The sequence below is a fragment of the Perca flavescens genome, chromosome 21 (genome assembly GCF_004354835.1).
Source record: "Perca flavescens isolate YP-PL-M2 chromosome 21, PFLA_1.0, whole genome shotgun sequence".
Lineage (NCBI taxonomy): Eukaryota > Metazoa > Chordata > Actinopteri > Perciformes > Percidae > Perca > Perca flavescens.
Window position 1 is genome coordinate 20,867,157 of NC_041351.1, and position 24,764 is coordinate 20,891,920.

The 24,764-nt window shown below is 41.0% G+C and overlaps 1 protein-coding gene across 3 annotated transcripts in view; it reads right to left on the reverse strand.

Moving 5' to 3' along the window:
* Positions 1–8,282: 8,282 nt before the first annotated feature.
* The window catches only part of frmpd2 (FERM and PDZ domain containing 2), a 38,830-nt gene continuing 22,348 nt past the window's right edge, over positions 8,283–24,764 (reverse strand). For all 3 annotated transcript variants that reach the window (XM_028568068.1, XM_028568066.1, XM_028568067.1), the window contains exons 23-30: positions 24,209–24,302; positions 22,208–22,293; positions 20,748–20,943; positions 14,613–14,827; positions 12,433–12,499; positions 12,092–12,299; positions 10,186–10,269; positions 8,283–8,415 (exon numbers count right to left, since the gene is read on the reverse strand). In XM_028568068.1, coding sequence (XP_028423869.1) covers positions 12,262–12,299; positions 12,433–12,499; positions 14,613–14,827; positions 20,748–20,943; positions 22,208–22,293; positions 24,209–24,302 — 696 coding nt within the window. In that variant the 3' untranslated portion in view covers positions 8,283–8,415; positions 10,186–10,269; positions 12,092–12,261. The remainder of the gene's footprint in view (positions 8,416–10,185; positions 10,270–12,091; positions 12,300–12,432; positions 12,500–14,612; positions 14,828–20,747; positions 20,944–22,207; positions 22,294–24,208; positions 24,303–24,764) is intronic.

The window sequence follows — 24,764 nt, forward strand, 5'->3', positions numbered from 1 at the left end:
TCACTGTGCCCATTTGTCTGGGTGGTGTTTTTCGTGTTGTTTTGGGGGGTCATGGAGCTCCAACATGTGACTCAGGAGCAGAGATGTTGGAGTGTGTGTTGGAGACATGGTATGAAACGATCGTTGACGGTTTTAGGGAGCCAGATTCTCATATGTCACATTCTCCTTGCTTACATCAAGGTGAGGACGAGGTCAGACCAGACCACTCGTTTGAGTTCCAGTTACTGTATAATGCTGTTCTTTGTACACGTGTATTGCACAGTACCATGTAACACAGTGTGTGGGTGTTGGAGAAATTGTACATAAGTTATTCCACTCGTTTACTATATTCTATTACTGTTATAATAGTACATACCAAATGAAGATACTATTCTGTTGTTGCCTTTATAATATGTGTTTGTGTGAGTTTGTTACAGGAACTGTGGCTCAAGGTGAGAGGATGCAGACAGTTGCAGTTGTGCCCGGCGAAGAGGAATTGGCTACATAAGGCTGAGAAAGACAACTCTGCTGTCAAGCTTAGATAGCAAGCAAGAACAAGAGATAGCGTATAGTAGCAAGCAGTCATACCCAAAATATGGAAATGTTCAAACTGGTTTCAACTGGATTTATGTGTGCACCCTTCCCCTTTAGCAGTTGAAACCTTATGTACCTAGGGCGTTCCTAATGAAATAAAAAGCAAGAGGAGCGGAGACTTTTTCAGAGTGAGTTGGGAGGATTGTAACTGAACAGTCTCCGAGCACTCTCCTTGCAAGTAAAACTACTCAATTCTCTGTGTCTTTCTTGTGTGCAGGTTGTGTTACAAGTGTTGGGGGTTTATACCCAACAGTGGGTGGGTGGGACATTGTGACACCCTCACAGCTTGTCTGTGACACTTTGTGCTCAGATCCCTTGGTTACGGTTTCAACCCACGGGAAAGGCTTAGGGGCCCTATTTTATCGATCTGAAACGCAAGTATGAAACCAAAACGCAAGTAGCTTTGTGGACGGATCTCAGGCGCTGTTGCCATTATAACGGCGGGATGAATGACTCTTGCGCCCGACGCAAATCTTAAATGGGTTGGTCTTAAGTAGCTAGGTGAGGTTTGGGCGTAACGTGAAAATAACCAATCAGAGCGCCATCTCACATTCCCTTTAAGAGCAGGCGCGCTTGTTCCATGGCGGATTGCTATTATGACGGCTGATTTGCCTGGCGCACACCAGCAGGAGCTGTCTGGGATGCAGCAAAGTAATAAATGCCCGTCTTGGCTGGGTGGCGATGTCGCTGCGGCCTCTCGGGTGCATCTCCTCAAGTCTGGAGAGGATTTCTGCAGCCATGGAGCGTGGGCCTCCAAACACACCACCTGCTCCTGTTGTGCCTCTTCCTCCCCCCCCACTCCATCTTTGTCCCCCTGCTCCATCAGGAGCACATCGCGCATTACTCCCGGACCAGATCCCGCCGTAGTTCAACATCACGTCTCCTTAAGTCCTCTAATATTTCCTCATTTACGTCATCAACACATCCATGATTCATGGAAATGTTGTGTAAATCACAACAAGCCACAAAGAATGCTGGGACTTTTTGAGGACTGTACTGTAAAGTGCCTCCTGACCTATCCAAACACCTGAAGTGCATTTTCAGTAATATTTTCCTTTGTAATTATGTATGGTTAGCAAAAATGGGAACTGCTGCGTCCGTTTAGATGAGAGAAGTGTGTGCGCGTTGTGCACCCGCTACATTATGGCCAAGCATGCGCCCCTAAAATAGCATCTGAATAAATGCGCCACTGACTTTAGACTAGCGCCACTGACTTTAGACCAGGTTTTTCCTGGTCAGTGGCGGAATTGTTTTCTGAAACTGCAAAATAGCACCAAGTTTGCGCCGGAACACGCCTCCTCTTTTCGCTGAACCGCCCCCGGGAGCGCAAATACATTCCCTAATTTACCGACGTACGTCTGTGGAGGGAAAAGTCCGCTGTGCGTCGGGAGCAAAATAGGAATGATACATGTGTCGGTGTACAAAGGCAATTGCGCTGGGTGCAAGATAGGGCCCTAAGAGTTTTTAAAAGACTCTTTTCATTGTTAATTGGTTGTCCCTGTCTGCGTTAATCTGTTTTCAACAAGCTTTGGTGATTCTTCCTCCTTTTGAATGCTTTAGTAATGGATTTATTCTTTGCATAGGCTATACCCACGTCTATATCTAGGTTTATTATTTTCATCAGCTAGCAGCTAACGTTAGCTAACATAGCATACAGTAGAGCTGAAGATCTTTGTAAAATGAACCCGTCGGGATGGGACCCGACCAGTGTTGTAATGTAACGGAGTACAAATACTTCGTTACTGTACTTAAGTAGAAATTTCACGTATCTGTACTTTACTTCGCTATTTAAATTTATGTCAACTTTTACTTTTACTCCACTACATTTCCTAGATAAAATGTATACTTTTACTCAGTTATATTTCCACTGAGCATCTTCGTTGCTCGTTACTAAAAAATAAAATTAGAAGAAATGTGTGCGACTGCAATAAGGGAGGTTTGGCGAATCACTGCTCCTAGATTGCATTACGCACGCTCCGCACGCCACGCGCTCTATTTCAGCGCTTGTTTGTTGCTAAAGGAGGAGGAGGACGCACAACTGAAACCGCCACGGAAGCATGAGCACCTACTGGAGGACCTCCCGTTATCGTAGACGACCACGCTCAACATAAGCAATGGCCCGATGGCCCGGGGCCAGTAAAAACGTATGTCGGGCTGGTTGCAGCCACAGTCACTGGTGTGTGCGTTACTTCACGCAGCACATGTAGCCTACTGACTGGAAACGTTACCGAGGATTATTTACCGCCGATGGCGCAGATGAACTAACGCTACACTCGTTACTGTAAGTAGGTAGCCTACAATAAAACCTCCATGATTAAAAAGTCAATACTTATCAATAACCCACCTAGCTGTTTTACAGGCAGATTCTTGATGATGTTGCTGGTTGTATTATTTAGCAACAGAATTGTCTAATTCAAATTAGGCATACAGGACTAATCTGAGATCATTTTCTAGTTAAGTAGCCTATCTAGTTATCATTATGGATTTTCCATGTTTTTAGGGGTTTGCTTTCTAATGTAAAAATTATAGCATTAATTTAGTAAGAAAGTGAAAATATCAAACAAGATGATGCGTATTAGGTATAATTTTATTTTCTTTATTTGAAAGTCCGGCCCCTGGAGTGTCTGCTTAAAAAAATTCTGGCCTTTGGAAAAATGTAGTTGATGACCTCTGGTCTAGCTTTGCTGCTAATGGCACAACATCCAGTGGCAGTGGCTAGCTTTTTTCCTGCTTTTTTGTCCTTTTCCAATCACACCTATGATATTTCTTTCAGGGCCAGTAAAAATGTAGAAGGGGCCAGCAAAACTCTGATCTACTGGCCCCGGGGGCCAGTGGGGATTTTTTTTTTTTTGAGCCCTGCGACCACCCCGACGATAGTGGTGAACAGGGTAGTGGTGAAGATAACGTCATACACCTGTGTTGCAAGAAATGTTTCTGTACATTGATGTCAGCTCTAAAAATATGCTGTTTGTTCTTTGAACTTAAGATAATTGTGCCTGAAAAGTCCTAGAAAAGAATGTGATTTTGATTTGATGAGTGAGATTAAGAAGATATGGGAACCCTGAATATGCTTTATGCTTTACTATAAGAAAGCCACAATAAAAGTCCTAACCGCTTGCTTTTTAAAAAAAACAACTTTTACTTTTACTTCAAATACTTAAGTACATTAAATATCAGAAAATTACTTTTGATACTTAAGTACAGTGTATATCAGATACTTTAAGACTTTTAGTTAAGTAATATTCTAAAAGGTAACTTTCACTTCTACCAAAGTCTTTTTCTAGTATGATACTTGTACTTTTACTCAAGCATTGCTTTCTAGTACTTTATACAACACTGGACCCGACAGTTCATTTTACACGGGCTCGGGATGGGCTCGGGCTTGCGCGGTAAATGAGCGGTCAGGTGATGCGTTTCGATTAGCGCGAAAATGGATGCTGAGGACGAGAAACGGATTATTTCTTAAAAAAATTGAGAAATGACTCATTCTTGACAAAAGGCAAAAGAGCTGTGTACGTGCGCACATTTGAATAATGTTTAAAAAGCTGTCAATCAAAATGTACTTGTCGGGCTCGGGGCCTTGTCGGGACTGGGGCCTTGTCGGGCCTAACTTGTAAAGCGCGATTACAGCTCTAGCCTACAGAGGTGTGGAGGTGAGCGTGGTTTGCAATCATCTGCAGGGGAGAAAGGTGTGGGGATGGCTCGTTAGGACAGTGCCATGCAGGTGAGTTAATTGACTCAGCTGATTGTCGCTGGTCTAATTACTCTCTCCCGTTATATGCAGTAGGGTGCTGGACCTCGGATGACTGCCACCCTGGACGCCGGACAGAGATATTGATTGTTTGTACGCAGAGGCGCGGGAAGTCATTTTCAGCAGGGGGTGCGGGGTGCTGGCGGGGGGTGCGCAGAACGACTCTACCTCTGCCTCCCCCCCCCCTCCATGAAGTAGCTAGGCTACATAAGGTATCGGTATCGAACTAATGCATTAAATCACATGCCAATCGCTACTGGTCAAAAGATTCCTTTGCAGCGGCCCGGTTTAATTCCGACCTGCGGCACTTTGCTGCGTGTCATTCCCTCTCTCTCTCCCCCGTTCCTGTCTATCCACTGTCACTATCGAATAAAAAAATAAAAAAAAAAAAAAAAGATGAATGACTATATAGTCCAGCTGAGCAGGCATCAAGTATGCCTTTCCAGTTCAATAACCCAAGTACTGCCATCTGACTCACACATCACAAGACAATGTTACAATAAATTAAATCATACCAAAGCGTTGTATGGCTCAAGACTATGGCGATATAGTATTCACTAAAAATCACCCAAGCAGAAAGCACAATAGTAATTCTGAAACGTGATTGACTGAAGATACAACAATGCCATCACACAACACAGCTGAGCGCAGGTTGTAAAATAACAGTCACTTAGTCAGCTGCAACTTCACAAACTGCAAAAGCCAACATATAGGCTACTGCACTTGACAACTGTCTCATACAGGCCTATAGCAGCATCACAAAATTATGATGCAATACGTCTGATATGCATGGCTTTTCAATAAACTAAACAAAATATGTACATTATCTGGTCACACGGTCACAACAGATTATAATAACCTACTCAATTTACAGATAGCATAATAGCTCTTACCTTTAGAAGTTCTAATTTCTTGTCTTTTTCTTTGCAAAGTCGCAGATCAAATCCTCAAAGTCCAGCTCCCTCAGCAGCTCGCTAAACCCGACTACACATGCGCTGCTGTGTGTTGGGAGCACTTTACAGGCAACGCAACAAATGTCTCCGGTGGACCGTGATCTAGAATCCACTCCCGTGATACCGTTTCACCGTTGTGAAGGTGTCGGGTCAGTGTCTCGTTAGTGAGAGAGCGGGTCTTTCTGCCGCCAGCCTTGTTCTCCCACCGAGATGCTGGACATTTAGCCGCCCGATTCTGAAAGGCTAATATCCCTCTGGGTATAACTTCCTCCCGGACGGTCTCTGTAATCGGTCCCCGTAGTGCAGGGTCTTCAGAGATGATGGTACCTGAGGGGCCATTACCTTGTTCTGTAATGCTGATGACCGCCGGCCTCATCTCTGTCTTTTTCCACAACAACTTCGCTAAAGTTAACGTTAGCCACCGTTAGCTGTGGCTGAGTGTAGCTGGTAGAAGGCCGCGATTCTTCCAAGCTAACGTTGGCTAGCTCCTCAACATCCTCTTCTTTGTCATTCCCAGCTCTTTTAAAAAAACTTTTTATTCGCGGGACATTTTTATAGCAGTGGTGGCATTTGGTGATAATTACCTCCGCCAAGGAGGATATGTTTTTCGGTTCAGTTTGTCTGTTTTTTTTGCTTTGCTTGTCTATCAGCAGTGTTATGGGAAAACTACTGACCAAATGTTGGTGGAAGGGTGTAGCATGGGCCAAGGAAGAACCCATTACATTTACAAGGGGATCCGAATCACAGGACGGATAAACAAATAATTTTTTACATTTGTTAACATTGCGAGATAAGGCACATGTGCTGCATTCATGTGATGCTGGAATAACCGGAAGAATTAGGAAAATTGACTGAGGAAAATTCACACTGCATTAACATTGTGGAATAGGGCATTCCTTGGCGTGCCATTCTAGTTCTCTGTGGGTTTATTACTACAAGTGATCCTTTTCCCTTTACAATGAGTCAGTTGACCCATTGTTTTGATATAAATATATTGATTAACACAGCTTTAATATCTAGAACAGTTATGCGAGGTGCATTACTGGTTAATTTAAATGCTAAGAAATTCACGCAATAGGTACAACACATTTCTGAATAAAAGGTAGCCAGAGAGCTCTGTTTTATGAAGTTCATGGAAATTCAGAGACATCCCAGAAAAATGTGATGAGGCCCCAACACACCAACCTGATAATTGGCTGTCGGACAGTCTGCCGAGGTCGGTGACCCGAGTCTGTTCGGTGTGTTCTGTGCCGTTGTCAGTCGGAGGACCCATAGGCCTTCATTTGGGCCGATTTGACATGTTGAATCGGAAGGCGGGCAGTCTGACTCAATGGCCAATCTGATTGGTGGAGCGCTAACCCGGAAATGACGAGCGGGATGAGCCTGACTAACGTCTCTCAAAATCTGACGGAAATCTTTTAAACTGACCTTTGTCATTTAGAAATGAAGACAGATTCAGCAACTGCATGGGCTATATCTCACTTAAAATGTTTTCATAAACACGTTTCGGTGAACTTGTTTCATAAAATATGAGAGCCGAACCAGGCGCCATTATGGTCTGGGTTTGAAATCTGGGAGAAGCCAGACCCACGTGACGCGTTCGTCCAATCAGCTGCCGGTTTTCATTTTTTGGGACGGCAGTACAGATTAGTGCAGCCTGCTGTTATGGAGACGTATTAAGTCTCGCGCACGCGCAGAACGTACGCTCAAGTCGGCGTCGCTTCGTGTGTTCCGAGGCACTTTTTCGACCAACTCGGGGAGGCAGTCAGTCCGACTGGCTTTCCTGCTGACGGTCAGCCGTCAGGTTGAAGGGAGTCAATCAATTGTCTGGTAACGCCACCAGAAACAGCAACGCTGGTAAAATTTTCCTTAATACAATAGCAAAAGTCTACCGGCAAATAAATGGTTCTCTCTTCTTTTTAAATCATGCTTTTTGTTACACACTTAAACAACACTTGGCATAGTTAACAGTGGCTCAATTCCAGCATATTCATCTATGGTGAAGTACTAGAGAAAAAGTCCACCATAATACTCTGTTAGCACTTAATAAAATGTTCCCTGGTGTGTGCAGTCACGCACCTCAGAGGTTGTAACAACACAATGCGAGTGCAAACAATCACATTTGCACAGTTTGGATGCTAGATCCACAGTGAAAAAGGGTCATCCACACCCTCAGACTCAAACAGTTCCCATGCATTAAACATGATGCAGGTCTTGCATACTGAATGCTTGGTCTACAAGATGTAAATTGCATGAATCCAAATGTAAGGAAGGTCTTTTTCACTGTGGATTGGACCAATAACTTTCTCTCACTGTAGATACTCCACATATGGCTGCATGATAAAAAAAAAAAAAAAACCCGCAACCTCAGCCACCCTTTGGTTGGAAATCACTTGAGCGCAGCAGGAAGACAGCGATGTCAGCAGACATTGAAGAAAAATCCATCTCCGCCCCATCTTTCACTCATCAGTCATCGTCACGTGCACTGACCTAAACCGAGGCTGCACAAGTCGCGACCACGCTGTCCATCTCTGTTATCCTGCTCATGAATAAACAGAGGCCAGTGCATGGGTGTGCGTGTCCGTCAGGGCGATTACACGCACAGAAAAACACACGCACAAGTGCTCACACAGCCTCGTGCCGACTCCACTGGCATAATTAGAAACATTTGGGATCATTTGCAAACGGGAACACGAGCTCTGATGGGATCCAGATGCACTACTGGGTTTCACTGAAATACAGGAACCCTTATTTACGAGGGGCCATTACTGGCTCCTCACCCAGGGAGTTGTGTGTGTGTGTGTGTGTGTATGTGTGATATTTAATGAGTTGTTTGTTGCTGGATCATCCATACTCGGGTCAGACTCAGTTTAATGCCTTTTTGTTTTTGTGTGAAAATGGGGGTTTGTATTGATTGTGTTTCTGAACACGAAAATGTGTTGGGGGCTGAAACACAGAAGAAGTTGCCAACACAAAGAAAAGTTTAAATTCCTTTTTAATGAAAGAAAAATGGCATTGACAATTTCATGACTTTACGATGCAACATATTCTCTACCTCTGTGGACTTTTTGTGTCCTCAACAACTTTCGCAGCGATCATTATTCTTTCGGTGTCAGCAAAATGCCTCTTTTGGATTTCCTGTAGAAGAGAAAAGAAAATAACGCTATTAGCTTCCCTTTTGTTTACATGAAGTGCTGTTAATTGAGAAGCGAGACACTGATTACTGTTTGCAATACGAAGAGGGGAAATGTTGTCAGTTGTAGTACCACGCTTCCACCATGTGGCTAAGAGATGAACTGCTAACAATGAAGGCTCCTTAGAGAGCAGAAGTTTACATTAAACTATGGATCAAACCAGTTCTACGTAGGTGTTCTTTGACCTGAAATGTTACATAGGTATGAGAACAAAAATGCTTATGTTTGGATGTATTTTACAAATGCTGTTTAGAAAATTGTTAGATTTAGGTTTGGATCATGTATAAGTTTGATGTGGTTAAAGTATGGGTGACTGACTCTCCACCTGGCTCTTCATGCCACTGTTCTCTCTCTACTGTAATGCTCTTTGCTCTTTGCTCTTTATTATTATTATTATTATTATTATTATACTTTTTAATTTAAATTTTTTTATTTCTATCTTTATTTTTAATTCAATACATACTGTGTACATATACTTATACTTATAGTGTCTATACCTATACTTACATTGTTTAATATTCCATTTAGAGAATGTGTGATGTGCACCAACAACACCAAAACAAATTCCTTGTATGTGTTAAAAAAAATACTTGGCAATAAAAATTTTTCTGATTCTGATTCTCTGCCCATAAATTTGGTACGATTGTGTGATGCATTGCAATGAACCAACAAGGCATGACCTCCAACAACAAGAGATAATCGTATTGATTTTCATGTTTATATCACATACAAAAGAATGAAGCATTCCAAAACGTCCTCATACCTCGTCAACGACAGAATCGGTTGATTGCCAAGAATCCCAAAACGACATATATGACCGTTAAGCATGCAGCACATAACGACCAATAGTTTAGGTTTCTTGTTATGCAGCGTTTTAAACATGTGACCGCAATACGTGAAATTGTAATCATGTGACCGTTCTATTTAACATAACGACCGCAGTTTTAAACACATAGTTAACGTTGTGAAACGGAACTACGGTACCTAAGTTTAGGGAACAAAAGTCCTTAGTTTGGGTTAAACATCAGGGATTGGACACCTAAAACAACTAAAGTGATGATGTAACGTGATGTCACTGCATCATGGACTAAGGTCCGTAATACTCAATTCATTTCACGAAAGTTGAATTATGGTTTCACACGGGACACACACCCCGGTCTCCTGAGTGAAACCTGCCTCGCTCCTTACGCCGAATTTGGCGCTCTCATACTTTTGTCACCTCACTTCCTCGTTCTGCTCTTGCGATAATTACTTCAACCGTGAGAGGTCGGCGCCTAAATTGAAACTTAATTGTGGGGCGCTATAAGCTGCTTGCACAATCGACCTATACGGCCGTTTTCTGAGTGAGGACAGTCTGAACTAATCAGTAAGATTAAAAGCATTTGTGTTTGGTTTATGTGAAAACCTGCACAGCCCTTACTTTTGATGGCACATAAAAATATCTTGTTTAGGAACGCCTTCAGACACCTTTCCATCCACAAAAGTGAACGTTATGAAATAATGAAAAATATTCATTCAGGCGTCGAAATAGCAAGAAAATATCAGGTCAATTCTTGGTTGGGAGTTTGATGAGGTCAGAGCTTAAAGTGTTGTATATGAATTATATACATTCTGGATTAAATCAGCTGTATAGTCAAATACAAACCAAAGAAACACGTATGCATTAAAGGTGTTTAACAATGCCATTATCTTCCCTCCTTATCCAGTAACTCACATTTGTGTTGAACTATTGCTTTCATGAATCCATCCACATTCAGCCTCTGTGCTCTCCTGCTCCGTCACTGTTTCTTCAGTATGCCTGGAAAACAGACAAGACAAAACTTTTATTCATAAGTTAGAAGCTGCAGTACACAACTGACTTGAAAAGTTACGGTTAAACAAAACTACAGACAAGGCAAACCGCAAGCGCTGATTCAGCTCCAAAAGCTGTGGTGAATCTTGTGTCATGTCACAGCATGTTGGTTAAGATATTCCAGTGTGCTACGTTGTAGTAGTGTGAACACTCAAATCTAGCCCAGAACCGATTTCTTCAAAGATACAGGCCACTTCCATATGTGATCCTGAATCAGACCCAGATCAGATTTTTTTTTCAATGCGGCTGCAGTGCGAACAACCAAGGCTAATTTGATGCGACTTTTACCTCTATAACCCTCGCTGTGCGATCGGATCTGAGCAAAAAATCTGAATTAGGCATTAAGACTTGCGGTGTGAACGTAGCTTATGTATCATCTTGTATGTTTTTATGTAAAGCACTGTGATTTTTATCTGTGATAAGCGTTCTATTAATACATTTTACTTAGTTACTTACTTAGTTACTTACTCACTTGAGGTAAATAATCTTTACTTATAGAGCACTTTTCTCCACGTTAAAAAGTGCTTCACAAAACAATAAAACAGGCCAGTCTTAAAGGTCCCATGGCATGAAAATTTCACTTTATGAGTTTTTTTAACATTTATATGAGTTCCCACAGCCTGCCTATGGTCCCCCAGTTGCTAGAAATGGCGATAGGTGTAAACCGAGCCCTGGGTATCCTGCTCTGCCTTTGAGAAAATGAAAGCTCAGATGGGCCGATCTGGAATCTTCTCCTTATGAGGTCATAAGGAGCAAGGTTACCTCCCCTTTCTCTGCTTTGCCTGCCCAGAGAATTTGGCCCACCCATGAGAAAGAGAGAGACATCATGGTTTGCAAATAAGCAAAGCATGACAGTTGGCCACACCCCCTCCACCTTGCCCCCCCCCTCTCTCCTCCTCAATAGCATTTAAAGCTACAGACCCATAAATGGCGTCTTAAGGAAAGGTCATTGTGGGACAGGCTCTAGTGGCTGTAATTCTGCACCAAGACTGAATTTCGGGAAAGAGACTTCAGATACAGTATTAGGGGACCACTAAGGCCTATATAAAAGAGACTTCAGATACAGTATTAGGGGACCACTAAGGCCTATATAAAAGAGACTTCAGATACAGTATTAGGGGACCACTAAGGTCTATATAAAAGAGACTTCAGATACAGTATTAGGGGACCACTAAGGCCTATATAAAAGAGACTTCAGATACAGTATTAGGGGACCACTAAGGCCTATATAAAAGAGACTTCAGATACAGTATTAGGGGACCACTAAGGTCTATATAAAAGAGACTTCAGATACAGTATTAGGGGACCACTAAGGTCTATATAAAAGAGACTTCAGATACAGTATTAGGGGGACCACTAAGGTCTATATAAAAGAGACTTCAGATACAGTATTAGGGGACCACTAAGGCCTATATAAAAGAGACTTCAGATACAGTATTAGGGGACCACTAAGGTCTATAAAAGAGACTTCAGATACAGTATTAGGGGACCACTAAGGTCTATATAAAAGAGACTTTAGATACAGTATTAGGGGACCACTAAGGTCTATATAAAAGCATCCAAAAAGCAGCATGTCATAGGACCTTTATAACATTGAAAAAAATTGTTAATCAGAAGAAGAAAAAAAAACATGCTAGCCAGAGTCTGTGTGACAATTACAAGAGATGACAATCTGATATGGCAACCCTCAATAGTTCAAACTCTGTCTGGTCATAAAGAAGGTCAGAACACACTGTGACATCACGTCACACTGTGGAACGTCACTGACCTTTCAGCAGTGTCGGAGTCTATCGGTGAGATCCGTTCACTCACTGATCCAAACACCCCTGTCGTTCAATGTGTCCTCCGCGTCAGTCATCACTTCCTGACTGATCAGGAAGAACAGCGTTGCTTCGGAGCATCCCTTGATGCTGGTGCTGTATGACACTGTGACATCACTCAGATGCCAGTAAACTGATCTATGGAGGGAAGGATCCCTACAGACAAACAGACAAATGGGTGAGGAGTATGCATGTTTGAATTTGTGTGTGTGTGTGTGTGTGTGTGTGTGTGTGTGTGTGTGTGTGTGTGTGTGTGTGTGTGTGTGTGTGTGTGTGTGTGTGTGTGTACCTGGTGGGGGCCGACTGAGAGTCAGTCGGACCTCGGGTGGTGAAGCCTTGAACAGCTTTAGCACCCTCTAGAGACAGAGAAGAGAACTTTCAACAGCAAGGCCAGGCAGCTTTATTTGTGTAGCACATTTCAGCAACATGGAGGCAATATAAAGTGCTTAACATAAAGCATCAACGAGCAATTAAAAACAATAAAAAATGTAAAAACAGAATAAGACAGACATGAAGTACAAGAATAAAAGTTACAGTGCAGTGTAAGAGCACTGTGAAAACTAAAGTGCTACCTCGTCATGCATTCGAAACCTTACTCAAGGAAAAGTATTATCGGCTATATGTACTTAAAGTATGCAAAGTAAAAGTACTCATTGTGCAGGAAAACTAGCCTGGTCCTACCAGACTCTGGTACATTTCATTTGTACAGAGAGTCTGGCTTATCTCCATTGACCAGTGTTAACTTCCTTGAAGGCGGGTACTCTGTTGAAGTTTAAAACTATTGGATCTGTCCAGAGCCACTCTGGATCTGCCATAACCAATCGCTAACGTTTGGTTCGTGACGGTAGCTTAGCATCACTAGCATTCGCCCTAGCCAACTCCTTCACCGCTAACGGAGCGAGCTGGAAAATCTCACTTTTCCCGAACCCTGTGGGGGCACGGGCCACAACATCTGCAAAGATTGTTCTTGCTTGGGCTTTAACTTCTGGATATTCGGCGCAGTTGTCACAACGGAACGAATGGCTTCGCTCGCATCTTTCTCCGCCGCCACTACGGAACTACAAGTCACTGGACATTGGGAATATGAAAGCTAGTCATCTGACAAGTCACTAAAGCTGTGAGACAAATGTAGTGGAGTAAGAGGTACAATATTTGCCTCTGAGATGTAGTGGAGTAAAAAGTACTGTATATACTGTAAGTTGAAATAAATGAAAATACTCAAAAGTACAAACGTACAAGTGCCTCAAATTTGTACTAAGCACAGTACTTGAATGATTGTACGTTACATTCTATGGAGCTAGAACAGTGACAGTAACCTGTGGTATTGAAAATAAAAATAGAAACAACAAATATTGGCACTGAAAAGTGTTGATCTGAAATATTAAGTTAAGTTTGGTAAGAAAAAAATAAAACACAAACATCAAAAAGTTATAATCTCACAATCCTATTATTTAAATTTGACATTTTTGTGCATTACGATTACATTATGATTACGGTTTTTCAATGTCAATCTAAATTTTTTTCTTGAGGTTGGTCTTTTTTCAGTGACTGAGGGACAAAGAGGGCGCGGTTTACGGGTCATTTGCATATAATTTGCATATTGGCGAGAGACCGCACCACCACAGGCTTCCTTCCTCCTCTGGCTGACGTTTGTTGTAGCAGATCTTTAACATTTTTTTAATCGCGTATCGTTATTTCCTTGATAATCTGATTCGCCTCTAAAAAACATTTAGACCATTGCATGAGAGAAAAAACAATCCACAATATTTCAAATTAGGGCTGCAACTAACAATAGTTTCCTTTGTTGATTAATCTGTTGATTATCTTCTTGATTAATCGATTAGTTGTTGGGTCTATAAATTGTCAGAAAATGATGAAAAAAGTAGATCAGTGTTTCCCAAAGCCCAAGATAACATCCTCATATGTTGTCCACAACTCAAAGATATTCAGATTAGTGAGTGAAGAAACTTTAGAATTTACTTTTTCTTTCATAAAAAATGTCATAAAAATGACTCAAAACCGATTAATCGATAATTAAAATAGTTGCAGACTGATTTAAGAGTCTACAACTAAGTAATGAATAAATTCATCTTTTGCAGCGGTAGTTCAAATAAAAGCAGAAATTATACATTTCAATGCAGATATAGGTGCAATATGGTCAGAATATTGAACCAGTTTAGGTTAGAGGCCTGCCATAGTGAACCAGTGCAGTTCTAAACTATCCTGCAATAATTACACAGAACTGCATCATACTTGTCACATTAAAGACGGGCGACAGTATCAGATTATAATACGACAAAGGGCTCAGTTAAACATTTTTTACAGTCATGTGTCAAACTGATACATCCTGGTGCAAACGATAACGAGTAAATTAAAGAAAAGTAAGCCTGTCACCTATACGCAAATGAAGGATTACTAAATGACGTTAGTAGAGACGAATGGATGAACTTCATTTAAATCTGCCCATACCGGATAGGACAGCTCCTTGAGTGACTGGCCGTTGATGGCCAACAGGATGTCTCCCTCCTGGATCCTGCCGCTCTGCTCTGCCGGCTGGCCGGGGAAAAGCTGCTTTATCCACACCAGGCTGCCAAAGTCCGCAGTGGGCGGATCCAGCTCGCACATTAGGAAGCTGAAGCCCAGGCCATTGGCACCTTTAGTCAGAGTCACTTCCTGGGTGTTGTCTGAGGGTTTGGCGGTGGGAGGACGGAGGCAGTAATGGGATCATGAGGATGGAGACGTATGGAGGTCAGGAGTTAGAGGGAATTGGAAAGAGGAGGTGGAAGGGAGAAGTGGAGAGGAGGACAGAGATCAGACAAAGCTGATTAGATTGTGTTGATTTAATTAGTTTTGTCTTGTTGCAATTTGAACTTAAACATAAAAAAACAATAAAATGCAAAGATGTAAAAGCAGAATTGATACTCTCCGACAGGGATGCAACAATTGGGATTGGGGAGATATGTTAAAGGTGCTCTAAGCGATGTCGGGTGACGTTACTTCTTGTTGACGTTCAAAGTCTTTTCAAACAAAACGAAGAGTAGCTCGCTCATCCCGTTCCCTCCCTTCTGTGCTTCAGTGCACTAACCCCTCCCCCACCCAAATCCTTCTTGTTCGTTATTGGCTGAACACTGGAACACGGTTTGTGTATGTTTGCATGGTCCAGGGGCCTGTTTCACAAAACCAAGGTAAGGGATTAAGCCGGGATTTCCCAGTTATCCTGGATGAATTAAGCCTTGATTCGGTAGCACGAAAGCGGAGGCACATAAATCACCATGGAGATTTATTCTGTACAGCTAGCCTGCTCCCGACCAGGCTAACAGCCAGGACTTATTTAATCCTGGAGCCTTTTCTGATCACCCAGCAGAGGTTTTACCCTGTTCTTATCAGCCTGGATTAAAATACAATAGGTGCATATTGCTGTTTATTTAATTACTGATATTATTTAAAGTTGTGACCATTATTTTTTTTAAATAATTATTCATGTGACAGTCATTGTTACTGTTATATTGCTGTATGAAGACTGCTGTTCACATATTGTTGTTAGAAGTTTGATGAATATATTATGGCAGCTGTTGAGATAATTAGAAAAGGCTGATAACATTTCAAATGAGTTTTAAATGAAGTCTGTTACTAAGGGCAATACATACAATGCTGTACATTTCTATAGTTGACCAATGCCCTTGAATTATTTTAGTTGATTAATTTTGTTTTAAATAAGGATCATGTTTGTTCCTCTTCCATGTACATTGTATTTGGCATTCTTAGCACACAATTTGTGTTGTCCAGTAAACTGGGACTATAATTTGTAAGGATTGTACAATTTTAAGAACATATCGTAATTGTACAATCCTCCCAAATGATAGTCTTAGTTCACTGGACCAGTAACTATCTAGTGATGTAGGCTACTAATTCATGTAACAACAGGAAGAGGACACCTCAATGGTTTTTGACCTTATATTTTGCTGGGGGGATATAACTGATGAAAATACTCTGTTCCATTCATGTTAACAGTGTGCATGGAATTTATCACTTAATTCTCTTTATAGTTTCTAGATTTTAGAGTCCAATTTCTTCAGTGTCTTTATTTTCTATGTCCATATATATGAGGGAGCAACGCATATAATATGTAGAGAAGGAAACTCGTCCTCTATAAAAAAAAATAAAACAAACGCAAAAAAAAGTGTGGCAGATAATAGCGGACAGATGATAATGACTAATGATAAAAATATACATTTATGAACTACTGCTCTTAACTGAAAGCATTCAATGATTCACTGTCATTTGCAAAAACGAACAGTTGTACACTTTGCATTAAAAGCGAGCAGTTGAAGTTAATATGACTTAGGAAATTTATATTGTAGCCTGTGAGAAAGAGAGAGAGGAACAGAGTGAAAGAGATATTCTAGCGTTATAGAAAATTGATCTTCATGGTAAATTTCCTGAGTAACATTATCTTCTGCTCACTTTTAAGGCAAAGAGTACAACTGTTAATTTGTGCAAATGATTAGTAGCCTAATCCTTGAATGGAATGATTATGACGGGTTCAATTCAGAGCAGTGCTCCGTTAATGTATATATTTAGGCTGCTTACGCATTCAGTCGGTCCGTGATCATCTGCTACGCTTTCTCTCACTGTTGCATTACAGCGGCCGTGTTTCTTTTCTTTTCATACAAATACTGTGTTTCATGTCGTCATACTTCCACAAGAAGCTGATGCTCAATCTGTATGAAGTATGTACAATGCGTGTTCTCCATTTTGGCATCAGTAAATCTGTGATCGATCTCGGTCTTTTGAGGAAAGCCGTGGACGCGCATCTATCTGAATTAGTTCAGCCTGGCTCGACCTAGTCGCTCCTCCTCAGCCTGGCTCGGCCTTCGTGAAACGCACCAAGCCAGGATGCACAGATTAGACTAGGTCAAGCCTCACTTTATCAGTTATCCTGGATTTATATATTCTGCTTGTGTGAAACAGGCCGCTGGTTGGACCACTTTGTTTTTGTTGGTGTCTGTGGACCCTGGGCTGTCTACAGAGACTGCAGTTTTTTTTTTTTACAGTGTGTTTAGAAGTTAGTTAGTTTGGAACGGCAGCTCGCGAATAATGAGGATAGGTTTGCTGTATGTGACTAAAAAACGCATGACATCGCTTAGAGTACCTTTAACGAAATGAACTTTCCCACAGAGAAAAATAAGACTGACAGCGTACAGGTGGATGCTACTGTAAATGGCAGTACCGTATTTTCCGGACTATAAGTCGCACTTTTTTTCCTACTTTGGCTGGTCCTGCGACTTATAGTCAGGTGCGACTTATATATCAAAATATATATAATTTAACATGTTTTTACATGTTATTTTATACTGAAAACATTGCCGTCTACAGCCGCGAGAGGGCGCTCTAGGCTTGTGACAACCAGAACGCTCCTCCTAAAGACAACTGAGAAAGAAGAGAGATAAAAAACTGCAGGTAGTAAAATATGCAGCCGAAAACGGTAATCGAGCAGCAGAAAGAGAGTTTGAAATGAGGGAGAAACTTATGAGGGAGACTGGCGAAAAGGTGACTCTTACTGCAATGAAGAAAACAAAGAAAGCTAATCGGCTAATCGTGGGCTGAAAGCAAGACGGCCAGAGCTGGAGGAACGAGTCGGGAGGGGCTCGTTCACGGTGCAGTTACGTCTCCACGCCTTTTAATACCTCCATGCTCCACGCCCTGGTAGCTAGTTGTTCTGTGTGCTATTGTATAGTTCAATAACTGTTAATGTGTTACGTTAACATACCGGACACCTACCGTATTCAGCGTATTGTTCTGTGTGCTATTGTGTAGTTGAATAACTCTTGTATTTATAATCTAAATAAATGCGACTTATAGTCCGGTGCGACTTATATATGTTTTTTTTCTCTTCATGACGCATTTTTTGACTGATGCGACTTATACTCCGGAGCGACTTATAGTCCGAAAAATACGGTAAGTGTGTCCCATGAAATGCAGCAGCAGTGGTTCGCAAGTGACTGCAGCGGATACAGCATTGTTTTCGGGAGAGCAGTCCAGCAACAGGCATGGCAAAGCAGCAGAGCAGAGCTGATGGCTTACACCGCCACGTAGAGGAGCAAAGCGTGTGTTGGAGATCAATTCAGTTCAATTTTATTCATAGTATCAAATCTTACTTCAACCGTGAGAGGTCGGCATCTAAATTGAAACGTAATTGTGGGGCGCTATAAGCTGCTTGCACAATCGACCTATACGGTCGACACCTGAGGAAGGCCAAATTGTTGTCCGAAAAGTTGTGTGCCTTATTTTGCACTATTAACGTATTTTTTTCAGAGCATTAAGCTGTTTTTCCGGACTTAAACTTGTTGTTAAACTACATTGATGTGCACAACGATGTGCACGATAACTACTGGATAACAGAAACACTGCCAGGGTTTCCCCCAGTGTGTTGCAAGCCTGGTGGCCCACCGGGCCTGAGTTGCCCCCCACCAGGCCACTGGGAATTATATTTTAATGTATTTTAATATGTTCTTTTAAACTACTACAGTTACAGCGAGGCAGCTCAGTTGGAAACTTAGACAGTCATATTTTAAAATCTCCAGTTAGCTTTAAGCGCTGACTTAATGTAGTGCCCTATAAAAACGTGTCTTATAGCTTTTTTAAATTCTCCATTTTGCGATTGTATCCATGATTTCCATTTTTTCACAGAAACTATTGGGCTCTACATTAATAAGTCTGTGACTGGCCCCCCCGGCTGGGCCCAAGTCAAAAAAGACACTTGCCACCGGGCTAAACAACTTTTCTGGGGTAAACACTCACTGCTATGATATTTGTGGTGTTAATTGATTCCCAGTGGTAAATATACATACGTTTGCATAAAGCAGGCGTATTTGTCCACTCCCATGTTAAAAAGAGAATAAACACTTGGCATATATCATTTTAAGGTACATTTTGAACAGATAAAAACATGTGATTAATTCATCGCAATTAACTATGGACAATTATGCCATTAATATGAATTAATTGATATGCGATGATAAATGAAATATGTGTATCTATTGACAGCTCTAGTTAAAACATGTGAGAGTAAAGAGGAGAGATATGAACCGACAGATATAGGACAGGCTAAAGGATAAAGGAGGCCGGTGGCGGGGGGGGATAAGAAGATGAAGGTCACAGTCAATAAGGAAGATCAGAACGAAGAGTGTGAAGATTCACCTTGAAGCAACCAGAGTAACCTGGCTATTAATGCACAAAACAGCTTAGAGTTGACAGGCTCTCTCACGCAGGTTCTTCCTCTGTAGATTTTTGTGACATAATGTTCTGTCTCTGTGAGGGAACTGCAGACTGATCCATTTGTATTCAGTATGGGTTCCCAGAAAGAGATCCTGGGCTTTCTTAGTTTCTCCAGGCACTTATACAGTATGTATTTTGTTTCACTTAAAGGTGCCGTAGGTAGGATTGTGAAGATCCAGGACTTAGCCAAACAATGTCAACATCGACAACTTCTCAGTCCCTCCCCCCTTTCTGCTAAAGCCCAAACGGTCTCCTAAGCCCCTCCACCCCAAAAAGGGAGAATGAATGCGTGTGCATGAGCAGTGACTGACACACAGGCCCTGATTGGTGCATCTGAACAGGGAGCGGTGGATTTTTGCAAATCGCACTACATACTTTAGGTGGTGCCAGAGGAGCCTGATTTTTTTTTTTAATTACCTGCTTTATGTAGTTGTACTGGAACATAGGGACAGTTTCAGCAAATATGACAGAAAGTTAGTCTTACCTACTGCACCTTTAAATCAAAAGTCCATTGGTCTAAACCTAAACAATAGGGGTGGGGGAAAAAAATGTATTCTTGTATGCATAGTGATTTTTCTTGCGACGATTTTTAAAAAAGATTCTTTCCCCCAGAATCAATATTTTTCATATTCTTTTTACCAATTCCATAAAAAAAAATTCCCTGATTCACCTAAATATTTTCTGTTTACATGCTACCGCCGACGGCGACTACATCATATCTCTCTCCAGCAAAACAGACCAAAAGCAGAAAATGCAGAAAATCCATGTTATGTTCTTCTTTACAAATGAAAAAAATGTCGCACTGAATGACATGACATGTGATGTGCATTATTTTTAGAAAACAATTAGTTCTTAGAAATGTCTCATGATATATTGTCTCTAAAAGCGTATTAGTCAACTTTTTTTTGCTAAAAAAGGAAAAGAAAATCGGGTTACACTTTACTTGAAGGTATCTACATAAGAGTGACATGACACTGTCATGAACGTGTCATAAACATTATAAACAAGTCATAAACGTTTATAACATAACGCTTCTTTTAGTAAGTGTCATTCGGTTTTTGTCAAGACAAGTTATGGTTAGGGTTAGGGTTCATGTGTCATGACAGTGTCATGTGTTCATGACAGTGCCATGTCACTCTTATGTAGATACCTTCAAGTAAAGTGTTACCGAAAATCGCAATACTCAATACGTTGGAATCGCAATACTTCTAGAATCACAATGAACGACAATCGCAATACAAATCTAATCGGCACCCATGTATCGTGAAAAAAATCCAATCGGGACAAAAGCATATGGTCCCAGCCCCGGACACTGAGGTTTCCTACCGTCAGTGACAAAGCTGTAGTCCCTGGGCTGGTCAGAGATGGCGTTTGCAGCAGTAGTAATGGTCGAACAGCTGTTGACCCTTAGCCGGCTGGTAGCTGGACTGATGCTCTGATTGGATTCACAGCTGATGTTGTCTGCGACTAGAGAAACCCTGGGGAGTTTCCTCACCTGTTTCTCCACAACCAGGGTTACCTCCTAGAGAAGACGGGAGGGAACGACAAGAATATTGATCAGGAGGAAGACAAACCAGAGATCAAATTTTAGGAAGGAGATGGAGCACATAAGCATGTAATAATACGTAAATGCAAATGCTACCTCAGTCACCAGCAAGAGGATTTGACCCTTGCATTACTGTCTGTTCAAAAGAAATCCTCCCTGTACCGAGCTAGCACCGAACCGTGACTCCGCCGCTATGAAGTCCCTCTAGCTGAGAAAAACAATCCTTAATTCCAAATGCCATAGTCTCGCTTTGCCAGACCTTCCTCCACAGCGCTCTGGAGGAGGGTCTGGCTAGTCCACACAGCATTCCGGAATGGGAGAAAAACTGGTTTATTGGCATTTCTTTAAACCAATCACAATCGTCTTGGGCGGCGCTAAGTGCCGTTCGGAGCGACGGCGCCACTGCAAAAAAAAGGGAACTTGTTTTAGTGGAACACGTGCACGTTCAAAGGTTGTTTTAGTCGTGCAACAGAAAACTCAGATTGGACAGCTAGTCTAGCTAGCTGTCTGGATTTACCCTGCAGAGATCGGAGGAGCAGTTAACCACAGTCCTCAGAAATCCACTGGAGTTTAGAATGCCAACACAAAGGAAACCCAAGGCAACGGACATCCGGCCTAGATGAATAAAATCTGGCAGAATTTCCGTCGGCAACGGAGCAATCCCGGAAGTGGAACGTCCAGGATATAGACTACCGCTGCCATAAACATCTTAAATAAAAAGTAATGACCCACTCATACTCTGTCACTTTGCACACATACATTGTATTCATTGTTTAGCCTGTGTAAATTATTTTATAAGCTTTGTATGTTTACTGCCAGAGCTTTGTTTTTCCACTGTAAATTGAGGCCTATGACGTTTTTCTGTCATGGCAGACAATAATGTTTGGTAACCCTTTTCCTGAAGGTATCTATGACACTGTCATGACACATGACACTGTCATGACACATGAACCCAAACAATAACTTATCATGACAAAAACCAAATGACACTTACTAAAAGAAGCATTATGTCATAAACGTTTATGACTTTATAATGTTTATGACATGTTAGTGACAGTGTCATGTCACTCTTATGTAGATACCTTCAAGTAAAGTGTAACCTAACGTTTTCTGAATCTGAATCTAACCTGGGGTATGAACTGAAAGAGTGTCTTCAGTGTACCGTTACATATATAATTATAAACCATTGGTCTCTTATGGTCTTGTCATAATACAACATCAGTCACATGTAGTCCTTTACCTCCCCAGTTTTACTCAGACACTCCACGGCCTGCTGGTAGGTGAAGTCCTGAAGGCTGATCCCATCCAACTCCAGCAGTCTGTAACCTGTAACAGAGAAGGTTTGAGACGGATAAACAAAGTAGGGATTGACCGATATTGGTTTTTCAAGGCCAATACTGATTATTAGCAGTTAATGAAACCCATATTTGGAACCGATATGCATTTACAGTGAAAATGAAAACCGTTAAGTCAAAATTAAGATTTTGGAACGTTACGAACTCCAACACAAAACTTTATTTAAATGCTTAAAAGGTACACTGTGTAGGAATTTCAGCCTGGTTTCAGTCACGTGACGCTAGCTCTGAACAAAAACGCATTGTGGATTAGCTAGACAGTTAGGCTAGTGCTTTATGTCCCTCTCAGCAATTATAGTTATGTTTTTTCAAAATGGCGGAAAGACATGGAAGCCTCCTTGGACTTGCCCGTCCAATGTAAATACAGATAATACAGATAAGAAATTCGCTTACGAGGATAAGTCAGATCATTGGCAGAGTTAATTTTACACCAATGATGACATATTTATGAATGAAGACATTGATTTTAGCTAATAAAATACATAAAACACTACACAGTGTACCTTTTAAGCAATTATTTAATACATTAGAAACTTACAGATAATTTGCAAACTGCCCAAGAACAGCCCAATAATCGTCCATGGCCGATAATTGGTCTATCCCTAAAACAAACTGATTCATTATATTTTAATCACTTATATTTACATCATCTACTTCTTTCAGTTAGTGTTAGATTTGGGTTGAAGGTTGAGGTCAGGTTTTTGCTACATCAGATCGTTTTTTTGCTTTCCTATTTCTGGCTTGTGATATCAATCTTTCTCTCTTGAAAGAATCAGCTAAATGCCAAAATCTACACAGCGGATTTTCCCAATCTTAATGAGTGTTGACTTTCAGTGACACAGTGTTGACAACAGTTTGTCCATTTAGGGAGCTGTTATGGCTCTGGGGAAGATGCTGAAAAATAATAATCTAAAGTGTGACATTAAATGATTTGCTGTGTGGGCGCCCAGATAGTTCAGTTGGTAGAGAGGGCGCCTATATATACAGTATCTCACAAAAGTGAGTACACCCCTCAGATTTTAATACATTCATTATATCTTTTAATGGGACAACACTGAAGAAATTACACTTTGCTACCATGTATAACAAGTATTAATTGTACAGCTTGTATAACACTGTAAATGTGCTGTCCCCTCAAAATAACTAAACACACAGCCATTAATGTCTAAACTGCTGGCAACAAAAGTAAGTACACCCCTATGTTAAATTCCCATAGAGGCAGGCAGATTTTTATTTTTAAAGGCCAGTTATTTCATGGATCCAGGATACTATGCATCCTGATAAAGTTCCCTTGGCCTTTGGAATTAAAATAGCATCACATCATCACATACCCTTCACCATACCTAGAGATTGGCATGGGGTACTTTACATAAGATCATCTCTCAATGCAAATCAAACTAGCTGTTAGGCTAACCGACATAAAACCATGCCATGAAAAAATGATTTGCTTTGTGCTTTTATTTTGTTGAGCTAAAAAAAAAAAAAAAAAAAAAAAACGTACCATAATTCAACCCTACGTTGTGTTTTTTCCTGTTTTCCTATGTTCAATTCCTGAATGTAATGTGTAATATGCTACTCATTGTTTGTACTGTATGACTGGAAGAATTACTGAGCCTTTATATAAACAACACATAAAGCCTTTTTCATTCTAGATGGATGGACTCTAAACCTCCAATAATCCAGTGCTCAGGTTGCTCAGGGCCGTCTCACAATCAAATTCAGAAATTGGTAAAAGACGCTGGGTTCTGTGAAAAATCAATAAATGGCCTCACTGGGGAAGCTTCGAATGACAAAACACACCATTTATTAAAACCAGTTGGAAAAGACTGCTCTCCATAGGTGCATAAGGCCTAAGCACTGTTGGATGTGATATTTAGCTGTAATACCTGCATGTAAACGTCCGTCTCTCTCAGCTGGCCCTCCCGGGACAAGGCTTCTTATGTAGATTCCTCCATTCGGAAGGTTTGTGTTGATACCACCCTGATGACAATCAGTGACAACAGCTTTCAGTCTGAACTAGGGCTAAACGGTGAATCATTTTCAAATTGAAATTGCGATTTTAAAGAATGCAACTATAGCCCATCGTGAAGACCGTGAATAATCAAATGTAAATATTCAGTTGAATGTTTGGTGTAACATTTGGTTTCAAATTTTTTTTTATTATATTTACTGTTATTTCATAAGATAAATACTGGAATAATGTTACATATCACAGGTTCAATGTTCCATGCTTATTAAAAGAAAAACACTTATTTCTGGCAATTCATATCTTACATGTACAATATATATATATATATATATATATATATATATATATATATATATATATATATATATGTGTGTGTATATATATGTTTATGTATGTATGTGTTTTCATCCTTGCATAAGAATATTGAGCAGTTTTGATGGTGTCTTATGTTATTATGCACCATGACAGTTTTA